Source organism: Cygnus atratus, chromosome 14 (genome assembly GCF_013377495.2).
Source record: "Cygnus atratus isolate AKBS03 ecotype Queensland, Australia chromosome 14, CAtr_DNAZoo_HiC_assembly, whole genome shotgun sequence".
In the NCBI taxonomy this organism is placed as follows: domain Eukaryota; kingdom Metazoa; phylum Chordata; class Aves; order Anseriformes; family Anatidae; genus Cygnus; species Cygnus atratus.
The window spans coordinates 15866685-15890635 of record NC_066375.1 but is presented as its reverse complement, the minus strand read 5'-3'; the positions used below and the strand labels follow the sequence as shown (position 1 = coordinate 15890635).

Here is a 23951-nt window from a genome sequence, read left to right as displayed (position 1 = left end):
TGTTAGATAGCTGCTCTTGCTCTGACATTTCTGTTTATTATTTAAATCCAGTATGGCTTTTCAGGAATCAAGGAGGAATTGCATCAACACTAATAACGACGGTAGTAGGTAGGAAAGCTGATACTGCGAATTCCAGCCGCTTTATGTGCTCCAGCAGTCATTGCATGTGTCGGCCAGGTGCTATGTAACTGCTTCTCTGCTCCTTGGTGCAAAAGCCAGCTGCATGCATTTGCTTCAGGAGGGTGGGTGTGCTGGGTGAGAGATTATGGAAGCTGAGACGGAGTGCTTCATCTGTGGTATGGCAGGCAATGCTGAAAGGGTTGTTTTCCCTGGAAGTTTCTTCCAATCCTGATCTAGCCATATCAGTGCATTTCCTTTATGCTGACACAATTAATTGTGTTAATGGTAACTTCCTTAATTTAAAAACTAACTTCTTGGAAAACATAAACCACAAAACTCTGTGGTGATGCTCTTAGGAGTTGTTTATATGGGTTTGAAATAATTTTGATTTGCCCCTCTTGAAAGGTGTAGTTTGCAGGGCAATGCTTAGCTGTTGTGTTCTTTATCTTCTGATTGGAAAGCCATCATGAATTATTTTTGTTCTTCTGTATTCTCTGCTGCTCCAAGATCATCCTCACTGGTGTCTCTGATTCCTAGATGCAGATGGAAATATTCCTGCTCATACCTGGTAGTGCTGAGTTCATGTAAGCATTAAAGGAGCCCCTGTCCGCCTCCAAATGTGCCCAGCCTCTTTGGGGTTCCCTTGATTGTCGGTATCCTCTGTGTAGCTGGACTCGGTCCTGGACAAGGTTTCAGAGCTAACAAGCTGCTGTTGAGTGAGGGAGCAGAGAAGTAATGTTTCCAGAACTGCTTTCACACAATGCCTAGAACAAAGTGGCTGCAGCAGATCTGCCTGTGGGCGAAGAACAGACGAGGCTGTGGTGATGCCCTGCTGCTTGCCTAGGCTGCATTTTGTGGGTGATACAGAACAAAGAGCCTGCTAGTGTTGCCGTTGGGATGGGGAATGTGAAGGAGCTACATAAGTCAATAAGGAAGTTTATACTGCTAAAAAAAAAAAAAAAAAAAAGACATTCCTACGAAAGCTGCTGTACTGAGGCAGCAATTAGCCTGGTGCTGGTAGGAGGAAAACTAGGGAGCAGCGTACAACCTATGTGCATGTAAAAACAGCTTCCTGTGCTTCCTTGCCCCTCTCCAAACATGCTTCCATCCTAGTAGTGCTTGGTTTGTGCATTGGGTGCACTGGGTAGTCTAGATGCGTCCTGCGATGCCATCCTGGAGTTACCTTTTGTTTTTTCCCCCTGCAAACAGCATATGAGTAAAGGGAGCAAGAGCTGGCAATGCTGCTCAGGCTATTTTTGTCATTGTGTTTTTTTTTCCACAGTAGGGATAGAATGTGCTGGTAGAAATATGTCAGTGTGCACTGCTTCTTGAAGACTTATGGCTTTTAATCACCATCTAGACCCCGTATGAAGTGAAAATTCGCAATGCCTGCTGAGTTCAGATTGCGGGGTGAACCACAAACTGCTTCCAGATGGGCAGCCCTGTGCCTGCTCTGCTGCTGAGCTCTGAGTGCTTGCTGCCATCCGTGGGTAACGTGTTCCTGAATGTTGAGGTAGAGCAATTGTTCAATACTTCCATGTTGTCAAAATCTCAAATATTTATCTTTTTCTGTCAGTAGCTATTGGTTCCCTAGTATAGGAGCTGTACTGGGGGGAAAAGGCTGTCCTATACACCTCTTTATCTTGAGGCATCTTGCCAATGTAAACTGTTGCCACCCACACTGTATAGGCAGCCTTTCAGAGAAGTAGGAGTGCAGGCTGTGAGAACAGAGACAAACCTTCCAGTTCCTAATCTCTAAAATATGTCAAGAAACTAGTCTAACTACTTGGTCTGGATGTTTGGTAGCCAATTTACCCCTTGCTGTGAAGTGAAGGGTCCCCTTCTTCCAGAGCAGTCGAACTTTGGAGTGAAAGAGAAACCTGACTTGATTTTAATTAATCTATTCAGGCTGTGCAGGTGGCAAGACTGCTTCTGATCCTGGAAGAACTGAAGGCAGACTTCAATGAAGAAAAAAAAGGCCTCAGCTGTTTAAAGCCAGAGGCATTTGAATGACTTGCATGGTTAAATTCCAACTCTTGCATGCTTTTAGTTCAGTAGTACTGCACTGTTCTCAAGTTGTACCTTACTCTTTTATATCTTTTTCTGCTTAATCAGTTCTGGAAAGCATGCAGGATACACAGGCTGGCAGGCAAATTAATGTTGTGAGAAGCCTTAACTCCCATTTCCTGACTTTTAACCTTGAACTATCTCAGGAATTTTGCATTTGAGTGATTAAGAGGGTATGACTGACCTCCTGCCTCTCTCCTGCTAGCAGAGCCAGTTTGCTAATCTCTAGGAATGATCTAAAATCTGTAAGTGGTTTTTGATAGTCTTCTCTGCGCAAATAACTTAGTAGTTCTTTGCTTCCAAAGGTAAATGATCTCTACGGAAAAGAAATGCATGGGTAAATAGACTGTCATTGTGTGCACAGCAGAGCTTGTAAACATGCAAGCCTTTTCAAAAGTGGGTAGAACAAGAAAGCAGATGCTCAACAGTAGGCTGATACATACTAGATAGCTTGTTGTGGCTGGTGGGGTGTTAAATTGTGTACTGTACAGCTCGATGCTTCCATGAATCTGTTTGAGTAATGTAAATCTATTATTGCTATTAAATGCATAAGTGTATTTGTGTTTCAAGTGCTTGAAACACAGGCTATTGCCTGATTTCTCGAGCCCTTGCTAAGTCCTAAATTTTTTGTTAGCATCTACCTTGGCAGCACATGCCTAAGTTCTGTAGAGAAAGAAGAATTTGGAAGTTGGCTGCTTGTGCAAAAGAGAAGTAGAGGGTCAAAACTGACACACAACATACAGTTCAAGATAAACCTTAATGAGCTGCTTGGGTTATTCTCATGTCTTGGTCAAGAGTGGAAGAGACCATCAGTGAGTTCCTGGATGTCAATAAAACCACTTAAAGAGATGACAGTTTAGAAAAGAAGATTTGAAAGATGGCTTTGGGGCTTGCTTCTCCATGAGGTGGCCCCATATGTGGAGCCTCTGGGGCCAGAGGAGGAAAGAAGTCTTTGGGAGGTTGAGAAGATGCTTGATAACCATGGCAACAAAGGAAACCACTTCTGAGAAGATCAGAGCTTGGCAGTCTGAGTTGCATGAGGTGTTGTGTTGTCTGGTTTACGACTTTTTGTGTGTGTTGTGTTATTGGTGGTATTTAGGTTGTGGCTTGAGCAAATTTGTTTGGTTTAGAGCAACAACTTTATAATAGGATGCTTTTCTCAGGTGACTCTGGTTTTACTGCAAGCACACTTCCACTTGTAATTCCTGTGAGCTCGTGGTGGCTCTGAGTTGCTCCTTCCCACTCCCCTGGATAGGGAGGACTCCCCTTCTCCAAGCATTGCAGCTGCTGAGGTCTTGGTGCTGTTGCGGGTACCGGTGGGCCAGCCCTGCCTGCTGTGCTGCTCCTCTGCTTGTTCTCATCACCTATTCTCATCCACCTCATCAGCTGGAGTGGGAATCCAAGGGGGCATTTCACGGGGCTCAGGTGCAGGGTGCCGGCTGGGGAGAGCTTTGACAGCGAGATGACAGTGCTGCACCCCGGGCCTCCACAGGTAATTGTCTGCAGTGAGAGAAGATGCTCCGAGGGAAAACAGAGTTACTATAGGGACGGATTGCCTGGTGTGCTTGGGGGCTGGATCGCGGAGTTGAGTAATAAATGTGTGGGAGTCTATTTTTGAAAGCTCTTGAGTAGTAGACTGCTCTAGTCCTAGAAAACTTGTCTGAAATGTGACAGTTGTTTTTTTTTTTTGCTGAAGTTTAAAAATAATCATCGTCTGTCTTGAGAATGGAATGACCTCATTAAAAACAAAGGCGCCTGTATGTCACTGTGGCGAGGCTCCTGGCAGCAGTTCTTGTGGCAGCCTCCTGGATTACAGCAGCGTTTCCCCCTCGGCAGGTTCCTCAGAGCCCAGGCCTGTCAGGCCTGTAAGGGTCTTCCTCTGCTGCCCCAGCCTCCATGCTGGAGCGTTGAGGTGCTTTCAGCCCCTTCTGCTCCCACGTGCAGGCACGCTGCGAGCCCCCTGATGAGACACACAGAAATGCTGTGTGAAGAGCTTGTTGGTGCAGTGCAAAGCATTGACAACCCGACTGCGAGCTGCTCCCACAAAACACTGGGTTCAAAAACTCTTTGATTCCCTGAGAGAAACGCTATGAGCGGAGATACCTGCCAGAACCTGCAGTTTTCTTCTCTTGCTTGACTTGTTGCCCATGCAACCCATGTGCCTTGCAGTCGCTGTGTGAGTGTAGGAGGAAAGGAGAAACACCACGGAGGTGGTGGAGCCCCTGGTGCGGTGGCTGTGGCGCAGGACCCACAGCACCTGCATGATCCAGGTGTTGCCCCTGCCCGTTCTGCAGTGAGCTGTCGCTATCGGTGCGGTTAGCTGTGGAAATCCCCTCGTTTGTGGTTCCACCCGTACAGAGTGATGAAGGGTTTTTCTATAAGGCCATGTGATCTGCACTGACCTGATGAAAATAAGGCTCCACTGTTTGCATGGCTTTACTTTGTCTTGGTGGTGTGAGGAGCCCTGCAAATATGGGGATTAAGTGGGTTTAAGTAATGCACAGAAACTTGCCAGTCCATTGGTGTTTGGTGAATGCTCAACGTCTTTGTGACCTAAGCATGTATATGTGTGTATATAGGAGGTGTGTGTGTGTACATATATATATATTTATATATATAAAATATATATATATAAATATATATATATATACACACACACACATACATGTCTGTACACACAGCCATGAGCCTAACTGAAAAGCTGTGTGCTTCTGTTAAATTGCTTTAGGTCACCAGTTGGCAGTGAAATCCACTAATTAAAGCTAACGTAACATTATTTTTCTAAGAAATTCAGAATTGATTTGTTACCTTAGTAGTATTAACTTCAAATTTGTAAGCGGCACAGTTCACCCATTTACAGCTTCAGTCAGAAGCCTTTGTGATGTTATGGCCGTGTTTAACAAACCTGCCAATCAAAAACTTGTTATACAAGAATTATTTGCCTTCAGTTTGCTGCGTAATGGGTTTTTTTGATTGACAACAGTAGAGTTAAAGACTATAGAAAGGCTTTCTGAATATGAGATGAGCAAGTTTTGATTTAATAATGTTTGTGCATGATAACATTGGCTTCCAGCTTGATCCGTGCAAGAAGCTGAAGGTGGTAGATCAAAAATCATAAGAAATATAGAAACCTCTCATTAAAAATGGCATGGCTTATTAAATTAGAGCTAGGAAACTGTCTGTTTGCTGCTGTGGAAGAAGGATTTGAAAAACATTTGATGTACAAATACTTGAGCTATTTGGGCCAGATGTTTCACAGAGCTGGAAGCTTCTCAGTGCTTTTATGGGGTGCTGGGTGCGGGCATGGACTATGGCTTCCCCTCTCCTGCCTCTGCCTCAAGGCCTAAAGATACTCCTCAGGTTAGCATGCCACGTGAGGCTGTTATCTCCTACCTCTGTTATTAAGATTCATTCTGAAGCTGTGCCCTTGGCTCACTGGGTGATGGTTGCTAAGGGTACCTGGTTTCCAGGGATCTTAAGGATTGATTACACTTGCCTCAAGTAAGTCTGAATTTCTTGAACGAAATTGCATGAAAAAATAACGTATTGAAAACCAAGAGAAGTTAACGTGAGGTGTGGTAAAGCCAAGTTGATGTGCTGTGTTTCAGGACACTACGTTTTCCTAAAACAGGAGATACAGAGGAGTTGGTGTGCGAGAGGAATGGCTGGGTTACGTTTTCGTGAGCTAGAAGGCCAGAGTTAGGCTAGGATTTGTAAATCTCCTCTAGCTCAAACTGGTTTCTCCTTAAGGAATTTCACACACTGTTTACTTTTCCAGCTTTAAAGCTCCTGAATCTTTTCAGTGGTAGTTCTGGTCAAACTTCTGCTCTAAAGGTTGTTAGGGCATGCCTAGTATGGCTGGAAGATGCAGACAGTTTCATGTGCCTGCAAGTGTCATCTCTTAACTACGCTAGCTGGGCTTTCGTAAATATTGATATACCTACCAACTTGTTCCCCGAACCCACACACACTTGGTCCACTCTTTGGAGGCAGAATTCATACCCAGTCAGGATTTTCTGGACATCCAGGTGTGCTGATTTCTCTTGAAAGCTCAGACGAATGCATCTGGAGGTTTCCTTACCCAAGGAGGGTAAGTATGCGTAAATAGTTTAGTAGACTCCTTTCCTTAGAGTGCACGCACAGTGGGCGAAAGGAGCCCATTCTTCCAGGCAGTTGCAGCTTTGAGTCTTGGTACAGTGAGGGCCATTTAAATGATAACATGATCGGGCTGCGTTGATGAGACTTTTCCAAGGCTGCAAGGAAGCTTTGTGAATTGTAAATGAGATGTTTCAAAAGAAATAGTTCTGCAGATGTGTCCTGGCTTTAACTTCCCAAATGCAGAAACTCCGCTGTGTTATGCAGAAGTGATACACTAACTGAATGTGACTTGCTGTGAGAAAAACCTTTACCTCTTACTCGTTTAATCTATTGTGCTACATTGTGAATGTGCTCAGGGAGATGCTTGATTTTTGGGCCCCTTTTAGAAAATTGGTTTATTTCCGTCTTCATAACAAAAGCAAAAGTCACTCTATCTTGAAAAAAGGAGGGTAATGTCTCCTTTTTCTTGTTATGGTTTATTCATTAATCTGGCTACACAACATATTGCATGTCTTTAATCTGTCATTGTAGCACTGCCTCTTTGATTTGTGCCAGTTTTCTGCAGCAGCAAGGGAAAGGAGTTGAGAAGAGTGCTTTGGTTATGAAGCTGCAGTTATTTGGGGAAATAGCTATATGACATATGTTGTCTGTAATAAATGGAATTACTTTGTTAATTCTGAAAACTAATTACTTTTCTGTTTGCTGGTTGAATGACAGGTTTCTCCTTTAATGAGTACTTCGTCTGTACAAATGGGATAGCTGCAGGCTTGCATTCAGCCGGGGAGGACAGCACAAATCAGGGGTGCCTGGTGGTGGGTGCTCCTTAAAGATGTTCTGAATGCCTGAACCTTAAAGGTGATGCTCTGTTTCTGAGCCCTAGGAACTGCTGGCAAGCCTCCCAGCAGAAATGAGTTGCCTTCTGTCACACTGCTCCTACCTTTCTGCCCTTCTCCAAAATACCAGCTGACAGAAGTGAGTGGCTGGAGTTCACGCACTGCATTCGGTAGGAGAACATCCCGAAGCTGCTTGGGCCTGGCTCCCTGCTGAGCCTGGCAGCTCCTGGGCATGCCTAGAAGCAATTCAGCCGCCTCTAGCAAAAGAGGTCTGGGCAAAAGCCAGGCCGAAACTTTGTGGGCTCGGTATTGAACTTGGGAGCTCTTAAGTTGGCATTATGGTGCTGCTCCCTGATTAAAGCAGTCCTGGATTCTGGCTCTGGTGCAGAAGCTCAGCACAGGGCAGGGGGCTGTGAGTTTGATTGTAATCCTAGGCCTGATTCTTGAGCAGAGTTCTGCTCGGTGTGTGTGGTACGAATTGAGCTACCAAGGTACGTTTTATACCTGCAGCATGCCTTCACCAGTGAGCTTGGTGCAGTTGTGTTGATTTGACTACTGCCCTGTGCTGAGAGTTGCTTGGATCGCTCGCTGCGGGCACTCCCCGTCTCCAGCCTCGGTGTCCCTGTGTGCCCGTACCCCGCCTGGGTGCAGGTACCCCAGGGCTCAGAGCTGCTGCTTCCCGTGCCGGCACCTGTGGTGCTTCTGCTTGAACTGCTGAGATTAAATAAAAGCGATGCGTTTTCAGAGAGGTGAAAGCGGTAACCTTAATGTTCAAACGGAAATTGCCAACATGTTTTGCCACAGCACTTTCTTCTGTGTTATCTCCTGGGATCCTTGCTCACATCTGACCTTGCTTTGCGTTTTTATCCCTGTGCATCTTTGACTTGGCCAGCTCAGAGCAGCACATAGCTTGATCTTCAGGCAGAGACTGGGGATAGCAAACCCCCCAAAGATAAGAGATAACAATCAGTAATACTGAGATTCTGCTTTATTTCTTGAGTAATCTGTTTTCTGTACAAACATCTTATTGGTACAGCCTAGATTACAAAGGGTAAAAATAATAAACCTTTCAGTGAAAATTCATTGATAAAGGAACTTTTTTTTTTTAGCAGTTCTGTGCTGGGAAGGTCCAAATCTGTTGTGTGTGCTGCAGAGCTTTAAATTTACAGTTCGAGAGAGCAGTGATTCAGGTAGTGCTTTAGATGGCAAAGGCAAAGGGTTTAAAGAGGAGTGCAACAGCAGGTAAATTTAGAGATTACTGGCTTGCTCCTACCTCCCTCTTTCTGTGTAGCAGATTTCTGGGTTACAGTTGGGGGAAGTCCCTTAGTCTTCCTAAACGTTGACTTCATATTGAGCCTCTTGCGAGTATCTTGTAAGATACTCGTGTGGGTCTCCCAGCTCAGTGCCTCTAGGTAAGGTATGCTCAAGTGTGCTCAAAACTTCATAAGACATTTTATCGAGCTCTCAGCCCTGCTGAATTATCTTTGGATCCATAGGATTTCTGCAGACCTGTTTGGTGTCTTACTGTGGGTTGGAAACTTGCTCTTTCAGCCCTCTTACATTCCCGAGCAGCACTGCTTGCAGGCAGCCCAGTACAGCTCCATGGCTGCTTTCTGGCTGCATGGCTTGTAGTATGTGCAGCGTAACAGGTAGAGGTGCTGGGGGGCTCCGTGTCCGCCACTTGCTGCTCAAAGGGCCCTTCTGGCCAGCCTGGCTCACTGGCCCCAGCACCAAGTTGTGGCCCTAATGCCAGGAGCACCCCATGTCATGCACTGGGCTTGTGCGTGGCTGCCTGGGCCTGTGGCATCTTTTGGCAGCTGAGTGCTCTGAGATGTCTGCAAGCTTCATTCTTCCTGGCTTGTGCCTCCCAGCAGTAACACAGCCAGTTGGTGCAGGCTGAACCTAGTGAGCTGCTGAGTCCCAGGGAGGAGAGGAGCACGGCCTCAGTAACTGGCAGCTGCAGGATGCGCTCAAGGAGCTGGCTTTGTAGCTACACAAGCCTTCAGAGTGTTGCTGGATGTGGTATCTAGTAGAAAAACTCATCAGAGCAATTCGACGAAAATACTTCCTCGTTTGCACTGAGTGGATTGCGTGTTTTTATGGCACTGAGAAACCAGTCTAGTTTGCCATTAATGAAACGGAACGTATTGCCATGCAGATGACTGGAGTTGCATGACAAGTGGTCCCGCAGTCCTCATCACTTGCTATTGATTGTGTCGCCTTAATTATTCATGCTATGCAAATTGCATTTCTCATGTTGTCTACATATTTTTGATACAGGATCTGCCTGCAAACAATCTTTCTCTTTCAGCAGAGAGACTAGGGTTGTTCCTGGCAAAGTTCTTAAAGTTCCTTTGTTGAACAAGTACTGGCTGAGTTACACCAGGCTTGGGAGCTCTGTCACAATGAATTCATCCTGCTGCAACTGTAGCTGAAGAAGGGGAAGAGTTTGCAGGGTATTATTCAATAAGAGCAAAAGCTTTAAAATAGTTTCCAAGTTTCTCAGTGTTTTATAGGAAGTCTCTTGTGCTACTTGTTTTCTGCTCTGTTACTTGGAATGGACATGTGGGAGTGTTCTTTTATTAATCCTGGATTATTTTGCATTTCAGGTATACTAAACCACTCACCTTTGCAGACTGCATTAGCGATGAATTGCCATTAGGATGGGAAGAAGCTTATGATCCTCAGGTTGGAGTTTATTACATAGACCACAATACCAGTAAGTAACACGTTAGTGTGTTTTGCAGAGTGATTGTTTTGTACCCGTGTTAAAATGTACTGAACACAAAATTACTGAACAGCATGTCTTGGAGCAGGTGCAGTTCAAATCCTGTCCTGCACCACAGGAGTTCATTCCCCCTCTCTAGCAGGGATATGTGACCTTTTTGTTTGTAGTCTTCAGATCAATAGTCATGTTCAAGCTTATACTGTGAGCACACCTCTCTAAGATTTGGCTCTGCTGAAGAGTCCGACTAGGCAGCAATGATTTGGAGTTTGTTCTTAGCCTGGAATTTGTCCTTGTGGCAAGACCATCAGAAACAGTACAAAGGTCTTGTGTTGATTTCCCTGGCAGGGATAAGCTGAATGACTGCTTGCATGGTTAATGGAGCTCCTGGGGCTGCAAGAGTTCACATTCTCTTTACTAGAGAGGAAACTCTCAATTAAGCTTGGGGTATCCTGAAAAAAGTAGGAAAAGTGTTAAATTTGTGGCATTTTTATGCTGTATGCTCAAACTAAGCCATTGCTTACTGCCTTTGCGTGATAGAACAGAAGTGTTGTGCTTTATAAGCTCATTTGAATTATATGCAAGAAAATTCATAACTGGATATGTCGTTGCAGATGTTGTTAGGAAATAAGTTGTGCTAGAGTGAATTCCCTGAAAAACAAGGCATAAACAAAATAAATCAGTGACTTTTGCTCTCTTCAGAGAACCACTGTGATTGCATTCCAGAATTTCACAGCAGAGGCATGTCCAGGTCCTTTCAGAGCTAGCTTTTTGTAGCTAATGCAAAGAGCAAAAAATTCTGAAGGACAAAAGTACCTTGACAAATTTTTAAAAAAAAGAAAAAAAAAACTGCTTTTGTGACTTCAACTGAGAACTTCAGCAATTTTTTTTCAGCAAGTTACAAGATTTTTAAACTGTAACTATGGAAGTCAACTTTATATGTCTTAGCTATCTTCATATTGCTTCCCTTCCTTTCAGAGAGGCCACATTTTCAACTGGCCTGAGATTGCATGTTCCTGGTTTTACCAACTTCTGAGTATTAAAACGGGAGAACAAAAAAAGACTATTCTCAAAAAGCACTAACTGCCCTCTGCAATACAAAGATTGTGTCTGCAGATCTGCAGATGACAACAGTATTTGTATTTAGATATTGTCTTCCCAATACCACAGTATTTACATACTTTTAAATACTTGTTGGACCTCTTGAGTGTCGCAGCTAGGAGAAGTTTCAGCACGTAGTTGGGACAAACAAAATAAGACCTTAGCTGTGCATTTGAGTTGACCCCTCTGTGAATGCGCAAAGATCTGGTTTTAGGCCTGAGATGTGTGTGGTGCAGGGCAGTTTTCCCTAGTCCATGCCACTCGAAAGCACCACAGGCTTCAAGGGAGTGCAGTTACAGCTTTGAACTGTGCTGACACCTTCTTAACAGCAGTTGCTTTTCAAGCTTACCTTCTGTAAGATGCCAGAGGCTACAATACTTGATCTAGAATTTCAATTAAGAGGTTAAAAAGAAGAGAAACTAAATCATGACCGTATTTCTTAAGCCAGCTCTAACACAAATCATGATAAAGCAAACCATATCCACTTACCATCAGCTAATCAAGAGGCTCATCTTTGTGGTTCGTGTGAAGTGTTCTCTGGAGAGTGTCCAAACCCACCTCCTCTCCAAGGTCTCCTGCAGATCCCTGTGCAGGAAGGAACCATCAGCAGAAGGGATGGAGGCACGTTGGTTCTTGCTGCAGACTTGAAGAATTTGAGCCTAGTTATCAGAAACGACAGACCTAAATTTCAGTCTAAGGCCAGGAGCCATTTAAAAACAAGTGAGACAGAGAATACTTCTAACCTTCTCTCTGAGGCAAAATAAATAAAATTAAATTGAATTAAGTACTGAGAATATTTCTAATACAGTATTCATGCATAGCCCTGAGTGTCTCAGACTGGTGGAACTTCTTTGGAATGTGATTTGCCCCAAGAAACCATGATTTTCTTTCTAGGTGCTGATGCAAGCGTGGTAAGGCTACATTCTTCAGATATGAAGATTTATTTATGACAAGCACAGCATTTAAAAAAAAAAAAAAACAGAACAACAAATGATGTAATAACCCGTAGGCCTTGGATCTGACTTAAGAATGTATTTTGCATTTTTTAGTAGCTGTTGGCAAATTGAGAGCCCTTTGGCCAACGTTTTCCTAGATTATGGTTGCATGTTTGAAAAGCAAAGCCTGATGCTGCAATCAAGGGGATACAGTTAGTGATTACTAAGAAGGGAGAGGTGAATGCTTTGTTCCCCTTTTTTAAGTAGTTTCAGGATGTAACAGTGCTTCCATCCTGTCTGTGAGCTGGCTGCTGCCAAGCATTTGCTTTGCAAGGTGGTGTGTGCATTTGGGGCAGTGTTCTCCCTTGGACTAGAGGTTTTTGAGGTGCCTCCTCTCACTGCACACATGAGCGTGGTGGTGGGAAGGGTGGGCTGCCAGTGCCCTCCTCTAAGAGATGCACAGGATCTGCAGGTAGAACAGAACAGGAGATTTGGGAAACGCCATTCCATCTCTCATTATTCTACCTATTGCCAAGAGTCAAGGGGGACCTGGAAGAATGAATTCCCAAATTCCTAGCAAGGGCAAAAAACGTCTAACAGTCTGTGGAAGTACGTCAGATCTTAGTGTTGACTTCCCTTACCAGAGAAGTTGATGACTTATTCCCCCCGCCATATCCTCAGACAGACACTCAGCTTGTGTTTTGTGGGTCAGGTGTGCGTGTGGGCTATGAATGGTGCATTTGCTCAGGGGTGAAGAACTTCACCTGTCCCTGGTTTTGTAGCGATGTAAAGAGCTGTTGTGGATGAACAGTACAGCATTTATTGCTCTGTGCTGTGCATGCTGTTTATCAGATAAGCTGCACCATAGCCTGAATTAAATGTCAGGTAAGCTGCTGGATCTCTGAGAGATGAAGGGGTAAGAGAGATACTCTGGGGGTACGGAGGTAAGATGGTTTTAATTGGGGCGGGTCTTTGAGAGCATACATCTCCTTGGATTTGTTGTCGACATACACAATACTGAATTATTAGAATTATATTACAATGCTGAATTATTAAAACTTCTGTTTTTTCTGCACAAGTTTTTGGTTGTATGTCTAAAAACGTAGCAGCTGCTGGCTTAAAAAACTTCACTCAGTTGTTCTGAGTGTGTTTGTGTTACTGATTTTTCAAAAAGCTGGTTAAGGTTTTTTCTTGCATGGGTTTAATGTTACCTGGACTGTGTCTCAGCTCCTGTAACAGAGGTGTTCAGGATGATGAAGCAGACTTTATAGTCTTTCTCCTGGTGGTTTATAACAGAGATGTCCCTGTAGCAGCCTCCACTGCCTTTCTTGCAGTTACAGTAAGAATGGGCTGCTAGTTGAAGGAAAAAAATGGAAGCTTGAAGAAGCCACAGGTATCAGGAGCATCTCTCTGGGGAATTTGCGGCAGACTTCCCTCTCTGGCTCAACTATGGAGTAAAGAGAGTTACGTGCTTTGGATGTAGATAGTGGGTATCTGGAAAATGGGATTTAGGGGACAAGAATAGAGACGGGAGCCTGGGATTTTCAGACTTGGAGTTGATAAGCTGCTCTGTCTTGCTGAGTTTTCCTTTGCTCCCCGTAAGCAAGACCACGGTGTTTGTCTTGGGAGTGCATCAACACCTACAATTGACACAAGTGGCTGTTTTTGCCCTTCCAGTTATTTTGGGACAATTTTTCAGGGTTAATTTCAGTATTCACAACAGCTGAAATCCTGTTTCTGCTAGCAGGATCTATAAAAACTTGCTGCTGAAACAGTTCTGCGAACTATACTGTTAGTCTCTTAAAAGTTTTTTCTCTAATCATCTTACTTCTGCAGCTTTGTTCAGGTTGTGCTATGTAAGTTGAAGTGCCTGGTGTTCTTTTGGGTCTTGAGATACTGTTGAAACAAGTTATTATTGGAGTCTCCTGTTAATTTTCTCCTCAGCATGATCACGGGCAGCTTGTGAAAATGTGGCTGAGTGTCCATCCCGTGGGTAAAATTATTTATTTCGATTTCTGCTTCTAGGATTGTTGCTAGTGCTCCTTCCCAGATGCTGCATGTTGTCTTATTCCTGACTCACCGAGAGCTGCTCTTACCTTCCTCCATGGCAGCTCTTCCTAAATATTTAAAGAGGCTCTTAAGATATGCAGATTAGATTCCTACTGATAGTTTCAAGCAGCTCCTTTTTATTAATTATTCATTATGTGGTGACTAGGCATGCTTATTCAGGCATGGTAGTTTGGACAGTTCAGAGCACTTAGTCAACTGAATGTTGGAACCTGTTCCAAGCAAGAACATGAAATAACCTTGAAAGAGAAAAGTATTTTGGACACTTCATCACAAAAAAGACAAATACAAATCTGCCTAATTAGCATTAGGACCATCTGCATGTTTGTACCCCTATGGCTTTTCCTTGATTAGAAACCCCAAAAGCCACATATCAGTTGTGTTGGGGTAACGGAGCTGAAGGTGATGTAGCCGCTCACGACTGTGTTGCCTACGTTACCACAAAAATATTTTCCTTTAACTCCACCTCCTGTATTCTGCAGTGATTTACTGCTGAATTTTCTTTCAGTGAGGGAAATGTTTACTCCCCTCCGGAGATGCTGTTTATATAATGCAATTGAAGGCACTTTTACAGATGCACTCTGTGATTTAGCAATTCTTTGTATTTACGTATGGACTCTGAATGAGTTAATTTTCTTCCCCTTGCTAATAACAGATGCTTTGCAGCCAAAGAGGACAGGCAGAGTTGTAATTGCTTTCACATTTTTGAATGCAGTCATGTGGCAATGAAGTTTTCTGAAAGTTGTTTTATCAGTGAAATAGCAGAGCTATTTTATTAGAAATGTTATAAACCAGGTACAATAAAGATAAGCCTGACACTCGGTGTCACTTCTCCAGTGCTTGTGTGTGCATACGCTTGTGTGAATGTTTTAAGAGGCAGAACCACATTGGCTTCAGCATCAGAGGAATTGGAGAGTTGTACATTGATTTGGGCATGTATTCTATAGAATGAGTCAGAATATAAGAGCTTGATGGAGTTTGTTGCAGATCAATGATCACTTCCTAAGGAGGCAGAAAAAAAAAAGGGACATGTCCTTATTCCACTTGTTAATGGGAGAAGGGGCACAGGGCAAATTCAAAATATTGTCATAAATGGTGGAGCTTCTCCAGGCAGTGATACAAGCCTGCATTTTATTATCTTCCCTCCTTTTGTTTTCTCTTTAAGAAACTACACAGATAGAAGATCCTCGTGTGCAATGGCGACGGGAGCAGGAACATATGCTGAAAGACTATCTTGTCCTAGCCCAAGAGGCAATTGCTGCACAGAAGGAGATCTATCAAGTGAAACAGCAGAGGCTTGAATTGGCCCAGCAAGAATACCGGCAGCTTCATGATGTGTGGGAGCACAAACTGGGCTCTCAGACCAGCTGTGAGTATTATGAAGTGACTTTCTCAGTCGTGATCCCTCTAGGACAGTAATATGCTTGAAGCTGGTCATCTGATAGAGCACCGGGGTATGTTATGCCACATCAAATACTCTGCACATTTCATTTGCTTTTGAGACAAAATGAGCAATCGTTGTTTAATGCCTATTTTATAAAGGATAGCTATTATGAACATTATTACTATTTTCCTCATTCGCTGGAGTCGGTGTGCAGATTTTCAACATGGGCTTCAAGAAATGTTGGGGGGGGTGAGGGGGGGAGGAGATTCTGTGTTGTGTTCCTTGGTTCACCTGTCCAAAGTACAGAAACAAGGCAAGAAGGTTAATCCTGAGCGGCATTCCCAGACCTCTTGCCAGTGGAAGATGTCCAGAGGAAAATGTATTTCCTGCAAGTCTTCCAGAAGGTTTTTTTATATAATCCTTACAACTGTAATATTTGTTCTTGATAGCAACATCAAAGGACTGACACACCCGCACAGCCATCTTTTTACTCTTTCTGGGTTATATCTAGTGGTAGTGAACTCAAGTGGCTCATTCTGTGCCCGATATCGAAGGGTTCTTAAAAATTTGAATAGGGTCCCATCCCTTATCTCTGAAGTAAGCAAGCAGTGCTCTACTTAAGTACTGGTATAATAAAACAATATGTTATGAATGTGAATTACGTTGGTGTGATGCTGTCTATCCGTTAAAAAAGAAAAAGGAAAAAAAAGCAACCAAACAGAAAGAGAAATGTTTTCCCGTGTTTTATAGGGCATAAACTGATGGCTGCAAGGATCAAAATAACTCCCTTGCCTACAGCTACCTCTAACAATATTGCACGTTGGGGAGCTTCTGTACCTTCTGAAGCATAAGAGTTTTAACTGCTGCTGAGAAAAGAGTTCTGCTGTTAATGGGACATTGATTTAATACGATGTGACACACTGGATGATCGGTCATGTTCTCAAGGCTGTGAGAAGGCTTGAATCACATTTTTCAGTTTCTTATTCTTTGCTTTGTTTCTAAACATTCAGTGGATTGTTTACACAATAACCAAGTCTAAAAAATAAAGTAAACCTTTATGCAGTGTTTTTTCCTTCAGTTGTGCTGAATGCTTTTGGAGATGCAGGAGGTGAGAAGAGATTCTGGCAAATGGATAAAAAGCCCATGGCAGCCATGTGTGGAGGGAGTGATGGGAGGCCTTAATTCCTGGTGGGGCTGGTAGAGGAGATGGGGATGGTGGTAAAGCCGCTAAATGCAGTGTTTGTTTTGCTCTAGTGCTGTCTGGCTCATCGTCAAGTTCCAAATATGACCCGGAGATTCTCAAAGCAGAGATTGCTACTACAAAATCAAGGGTAAGAAGTATGAATGGACTTCTGCTTGCCACAAGTAATCCTCAGATATTTTCCAAGCTTCATGATAAATATTAAGAGATGTCAAAGCAGTCGAAAGAGTTAATGTTGCCATTCTTAATTTAAGAGAGAAAGTAGCAGAATTCTCAAATGCTATGGTCTTAGTTTGAAACTATTGTTTTCCTAATAGTCCTTAGACTCTTGAATGCTGATAGTATGTTTCGCTCCACAGTGGGATATTTAACTGTGTGCTGGCTCCCTGGTGCACTGCAGCACCAGGGAGCTGCGAGCTCTCTCCAGAGACTGGCAGCTGTTTTGTCGTGAGCTCAGCGCATGCTGCTAGGAGCGGCAGTGTGCTCTCTCATGCAGAGCTCACTTTGGGAAGAAGAAAGGACTGAAGTAAAGTAGGTCAGTCTGGCCTCTGCAGAGGAATATAAAACAGCGAGCTGTAGGGTCAGTGGATTTACAATATGGATTATCATCCTGCTGTGTTACTCGTGCAGTGGGGCCTTTTAATTTGGTATGTTGGAGGATGGCTTGTATCACTGCGGTCTAACTCCAGTCCTCATACCTAACGTTTTTTAATGACTGGAAGGATTTTAAACATCAGTGGGTAAAATCAGCATGTGCTTTCATAGCTGTCCTTTGAATTTTTCTCATCTTTCCTGCTTATGAGGTTGGAACTTCCCTTGAGCTCCCGATTAAATGATGTGACATCCAAGTACTAGATAAATCTCTAGCCATTGATAATGTGCTGATGAAGATGCAGTCAGGGCTGGTAGCTGCTGTTGAGATGGAGTGAATATTTGGAAACTTTGTCTAGAGAGTACTGTCTACACTGAGTAAGTTCTGAATTGAGTGGGTAGTTCTGTACCTAAATACTCATGTAAAGTATCGCTCCAAAAATGTAACACCTTCCTACAGGTCAATAAACTCAAGAGAGAGGTAGCTCACATGAAGCAAGAACTCCAGTACAAAGAGCATGGATTTCAGACACTGAAGAAGTAAGTCTGTTCTGAAGATCTTATTTTCAGTGCAGAACATCTCTGGCTTGTAATGCATCCCCCTCTACGTTTATCAATAGCTGCCTAAAGAACATTAAGCTGAAATACATTGCTGCTGAGATCTTCGGGCACATGCAAGTCAAAGCCATGGGGGTTAGTTTGCTCGAATGTTTACCTGTATGCAATTGGCTACATCAGAACTGACTTCATGGTGAAAAGATTTTGAACCAAGTTCTATCATTTAAATGGTATTCCATTTTGCTCAGTATTGCCCAATACTGATGACACAATATACCCATTGCCTTAATTATAAGAGTCCTTGTTTTAGGTCACTGAGGAAAAAATCAGGGTGGAAGGGAAGGGGAGAAAAAATGTTGGGTACTTACCCTTGTATGGATATGCAACTGGCATGTTTTCAGTAATGTCACTGATAAGTATCCTACCAATTTTTTTTCTAAGTGACAACTTCAGTAAGTAGTCATTTGAGAAAAGAGGAGGATGAGGTGGCTTGTAATTAGGTTGTGCATGCAGATACATTCGTGTGAGAGAGATCTGCCAGGTTTTCAAAATCTTTACTTAAACTAACAATACGTAGTGGCTAACAATACTAACAAACTAACAATACGTGGCTAACTTGATGATCTCTGGGGTAGAAATGAGGTAATGAGCATCAGTCTGTCTAAACACTTTCTCCACCTTTCATCTTCTCCCTTCCTAGGGAGTCAAAGCAATTGTACGGCTAAAATCAGAGTTTCTAAGTTTAATATTCTTCTAACAGAGAGAACGAAGAATCCGTCATCACTGCTTTTCTTTATTATACTTAGTGTGATTTCTTGTCAGTGAATGTCAAGATGTATGCATCTAGGATGATACGATTAATTGCATTACATAAAGAGTTTGCTTACTGTATCTTTTTTTTAATTTCCATGCAGAATTGACATGAAAATGTCTGATACTCAAGGTGGCTACAAACTTGATGAGGCACAAGCCATTTTAAGTGAAATGAAAGCTCTCAAGAAGGCCATCACATCAGGGGAGAAAGAAAAGCAAGACCTCATTCAGGTATTGAAACAACGTGACTTTATAGTACTTTTTCTCCATTCATATGAAGTTGAACTTAAGAAGTAATTTAAGTATTCCGTTTTTCAGATCTGTGATTTATTTTTTACTAAAGTAGCTCCATATCGTGGTTGAACTGTAGCCTGTTTATTCGTCAGTTTTGGAAATAATTATAAAATATAACTAACAGCAGTAAGCACTTGGTTAGAGATGGACATTTGTCTCTTGGTTTAATGGTCAAGCATGAACCAGTGTGACTGTCTGTTCTGCTGTCAAAGAGCAAATCTGCAGAAGTTGTGAAAAAATTGGCCCATTTGGTGTGCCTCCTCCTTCAGGCTCCCAGCAGAGAGCCTGTCTACGTGTGGGCATGAGAGTGTGCTCAGACAGGCGGGCTGCTTCGTGCTGTGGGAGGCACAGACCAGCCATGCCTGCCCTCACATTGGCAGGCTCTGAGGGCACACATGGAACAGCTGTACGTTAATCATGTCCTTTTGGCTACAGCTGTGTAGCTGCCAAGGTATTTTGTGTGAAAGTGAGCTCATATGATGAATTTCTGTGGTTTCAGAGTTTAGCCAGGCTAAAAGACAGCTTCGTGAATGACAGAGGATCACAGTCAGACCTGTGGGCCAGCAACATGTCCTTGGAAAGCTCCAGCCCTTCGTTACCAAGGCAGTACCTGGATGTCAGCTCCCAGACAGATGTTTCAGGAAACGTAAGTAAAGTGTGGGAAACCTATTGCATCTGGAAACATTCCTCTGAAACTAGAACAGCACTGCCTTATTACAAGGTTTCAGGTGTGGGCAAGTATCTATGAAATGATACCATCTCCTGTTTTAAACTTGGGTGACCTTCATTTTTGTTTAATGCCAAAGTTAATGCATCTCTGAAATCAGCCTGCTGTTACCCCATGCTCTGTGTCTGTCAGAGCAACCCAGGTGGGAATAAAAAGAAAGGAAGTTTTACTTTGTATGTAGGTGTAGCTTCTTGAGACGTGAATATTCCCATAGCTCTTTATAAAACTGATATGCTACTAGACCAGAAACATTCAGCAGCTACATATGGGCTGAGCTCTAATGAGGCCTCTTCCCTTAAGAGTGCATTTTGCTTTCAGCTTGTGAATGTTAAGGAGTGAGAATGATAGCATATGTGCGGATATTTTGATGCCATTAAACATGTGTAGTGCTCCGTAAGTCTTCAATCCCACTTGTGCAGCAAGATCATAATTGGCAGGCTTGTGCCAGCCTCAGCAAGGAATCAAGCGATGCTGTGGGTACCTTGCGTGCTTCTCAGGACATCGCAGAAGCCTCTCCTTTGAACCTTTACTTAAGTGTTCGTGGCCATTTGCAGTCAGGGCCATACATGTGATTAAAGATCTGCAGATTAGGCCTTGATAGGATGTCCCTTGTCCTTAAGACTTGACAGCCAAAGCAAGATGTAACACAAACCAAAACGTGATTGCAATCAGCAGTTAAGAAGAAATATTGCAAAACTACTTGTGTGTGCATGAAAATGAAAGCCTGACTACATGTGGTAGGTTCTCCTGTATGGTGAGCAAGGCCAAAGAGCTTCTGAATCCTCTGAATTTTTTAAGCATTTGAAACAATCATGAAAAATTTAATCAAGGGAAATATTTCTCATTATGCGACTGGTTTAACTAGGTAAAGTAGTTTGTCAAGAGCAAATGTAACTTGTAACACCATCAGTTTCAAGAAGGAATGTCAAAATAGGAGCAGTTACTAAGTTGCTGACTTCATATTTTGTCTCAGTTTATTACCAGCAGCAATAACCAGTTGGCTGAGAAAGTGAGATTACGCCTTCGATATGAAGAAGCAAAAAGAAGGTAATTCTCTGGTCTGTTTTACCTTTTGGCTGTCGTACAGTTTATTCTGAAGATGCAACTCAGATTGAAATCCAGAGCTACTGCTACATAAACATGCTAATTTCTGAGCTAGTGAAGCAACAAGCTTTCTGGGCCAACATTATCATCTAAGAAATAAATAACCATCCTAGAAACTGCTAAGGAGTGACTAACACATCAAGAACTCAATCTAGCCACACCTGCAGGAACATAAGTGGTTTTCCTGCATGTTGCCAATGCTTCCCCATTCCAAATAAGAAGACTGTACCGAAAGGCATGTCCTTACCTTACTCTAAATGCAGTGAATGTTTGCATGGCTTCAAGTCAGATAAGGAGAAATGTATATTGCGTTAACACCTAGCATACTGAGACATGGTCAAAAGGCTGCAGTTTTAGTGCCTGTCTGCTTACCTGTAAGAATGTAAGCTTTTACATTTGCCCTCTGATATGAGATGAATGAAGAATAAATTCTTTAAAAATCACATCTATTTAGAAAACTTTTGCTTATATTAGGTTGGGAGATGTATTTTTAATTGATAATAGCTAACTCACTTGTTGAGGAGGTCCCTATATTTATATGGATTGATACTACAGTTAGATGAAAAACCATGAAGCAATGTTCTTTCCATGTACTTTGGTGGCCCTAGTCCTTGTTCAGAGGTGTGGCCGTCAGTGGTGGTGATTTTGTTTTTAACTATTCTAAAGGGACTTGCCTATTCCAGAAAAGCAAACTTCAGATGTATGGTACAGTCTGTACCTGGAATACATACAAGGAAGAAAGGATTGTCTCTGGTTGGAAATAAGGCTTAAGGCTGTGGTTACTCAGTGCTCTCATTTGAGTATACTGGTATGGTCAGCAGGCCATGTTTTTCTGTGGCATAAATTTTTATCAGCATCTGTGGCAATTGTCACAGAAGAATGTCACCCAAAGAATGTGTGTGCCCAGCTACTTTGGACAGGAGCTTGCACATTTCTGGGTAGAGAAGGTTTATCAGAACTGTTTTGGCAATCTAAGATTAACAGCTACAGTAATATTCAGATCATCCTTTTTTTTTAAAAAAAAAAAAAAAAAAGTATATATATTCTTAATCCCTTAGATGCAGTAGTTAATGTTTCAGTGTTAAAATTGTTCTTTACTTTTAAGTTTTGCTCGGGGCTGCAATTTAATTTACCCTGACTTTACATTTTCAGTTTGAGATGAAGCACTCTTACTTTAGCCTGTATCTTTTCCAAGGGGCAAGTGAATAAAGATAAACCTGAAGAGAAAATATATACTCTTTTAAAAAAAAAAAAAAAAAAAGAGACATAACTTTATAAAGGCAAGCTAATACTTCATTTGAAGTGATGAAGAAGTGCATACAACACAGTCTTGCAGTTAAGATTTGATACCTCGTGTCAGTCTTAAATAATTTATGGATTTTCTCATAGTTTAAAAAACATTGAGAAAAGGTGGATCTGAATGGGCATGAATAATTGATAGTGAAATGAAAAGATCTCCAGCTATCAGAGCACTGTGATTTTGGCATAGCCTTCAGTAGGAGCTGCAGAAACAAATACATTAACTGGTTTTAAGCTGGAACAATACTGTGGATTTGGTGACTCACAAGGAACCTTATGTTGCTGTGAAAATTCCTCCTGGTGTTGTGTGTTAGAAGCGCTTTCTGTCCCCACAGTGGAATATTAAAATGCTCCAAGAACAATAGGTAAGTGAGTACTTTGCTCATGCATGTATTATGGAGTCAAACGGTAGGGATGCATCTGTCCTATGAGCTCAGCGTTGTCAGGAAAGGTAAAACTTGAGACTTTGAAATCAAGGTGATTTCCTATTAGGTAGGGTAGAGCTACTAGTTTTACAAAGAATGATGATTTTGAAAGTGGACAGTAGCAGACACAGTTACATCACTGTTGTGGACCAGACTAAAGCCACCGATGTAGGTGAATATTTTGCGGAACTTTTTCAGGTCAGAACTGCTAGAGGGCAGTTTTGTGTGTTCCCTCATCTAACAGTAAGTCCTTTTGTTTTACGTCTCAGTGAAACAATGGGAGCCCTGGAGCAGAGTCCTTTCAAACCTATACAAAAAGAGCAGAGGATGACTGCAGTGACAAATTTTAGGTTAATTGGTTTGGAAACTGATGATAGGTATCTATTCAAAAGAGATGGCACTGCTACATCTCTACAAGGAGAGCACTACTGCAGCAGAGCCTGAAGCATGGGTGTTGTCTGATGCAACTAACTATGCTGTACAACTTCAGACAAAGTAGTAACGCAGTTGTGTAGCAGTTGTGCTCCATGCTCTGCTTTACTTCCTTCAGCAGCTGATCTTTCAGCTTGGGTTTTGTATGACTGGATAACTCTGGGCTTTTAAAGGTAGGCTTTAGAATCTTCTGAGCTGGAATATTTTAGTGTCACTTAGCAGCTGTGGAACAATGGTGGGTATTTGGTGAGTTTTTAGAGAACACCTTCCTTTTTGAATTTTCTGACAAACAGGCTGATCTCTTAGTATCACCCACTGATGACTGGTTGTGGAGGCAGATCTTTGAAGTACACTTCTCTGGAGATGCATGTACTCTGCATTAGGTCCAAAAAGACTAAAAATTTTTACAAGTTATGCCTATATCACAAAAAATAACAGCTTTTCCAAGTGGTGAAAAAAAACAGTAAGTCATATAATTACCTTTTCTAGTTAAGAATACAGTTAAATAAAACTTAAGCTTCCCGTTCCCTATTTTGTTTGGTCTTGCAAGCTAGTAGCCATTCAGAAAGGGTCTGTGTGACTTGAGCCCAGTATTGCTGATGGTTTTTGCAATGCAAACCTAGCATGGCACTTCAGTGATGTAGCTTAAACTCCGTTGGTGAATGCTGAAGGGTGGATTTTTCAGCCACGCGTCAGTCTGCAAACCATTTCTGTTGTAGTGATACCGTTTCATTGGACTAGGAGAAACAGAATATGTAAACCTACTTTTAACTGAAAAGGGGAAAAATAATGATCATTTAGAGAGCAAGGCAAAAGCTGGAGTTGCTTTAAAAAAGCTATTAGACTTGGAAATGCATAGAGAAAATTCCATTGGAAAAGCCATATCCATGCAAATGTATGCCAGAAGTGATCAGATTAATGCCAACCAATCCTCTTAAACTCATATCCCTTCAAAATACACAGAGGAATTCTTGGATTTTGAATTAATGCCATTGTTAATTCTTTGTTGGAGCACAGTGTTGCACTTGATCAGGCACTCAAAAACAAAATAGCTCAGAAGAAAACCTAAAAATAGCTGAGTTGAATCTCTAACAATTATGGAACTTGAATTAGAGTAAGCAACCTGCTGTGAGGATTTGGTTTACAGAGAAAATGAGGCTCGACTTCAAACAGGTGA

At 42.4% G+C, this 23951-nt stretch overlaps 1 protein-coding gene across 1 annotated transcript in view; it reads left to right on the top strand.

Annotated features, from left to right (window-relative positions):
* The window catches only part of WWC1 (WW and C2 domain containing 1), a 70679-nt gene that overhangs the window by 20925 nt on the left and 25803 nt on the right, over positions 1-23951 (top strand). Inside the window, exons 2-8 of the mRNA XM_035562943.2 lie at positions 9728-9837; positions 15112-15315; positions 16585-16661; positions 17583-17662; positions 18595-18724; positions 19287-19433; positions 20488-20561. Coding sequence (XP_035418836.1) covers positions 9728-9837; positions 15112-15315; positions 16585-16661; positions 17583-17662; positions 18595-18724; positions 19287-19433; positions 20488-20561 — 822 coding nt within the window. The remainder of the gene's footprint in view (positions 1-9727; positions 9838-15111; positions 15316-16584; positions 16662-17582; positions 17663-18594; positions 18725-19286; positions 19434-20487; positions 20562-23951) is intronic.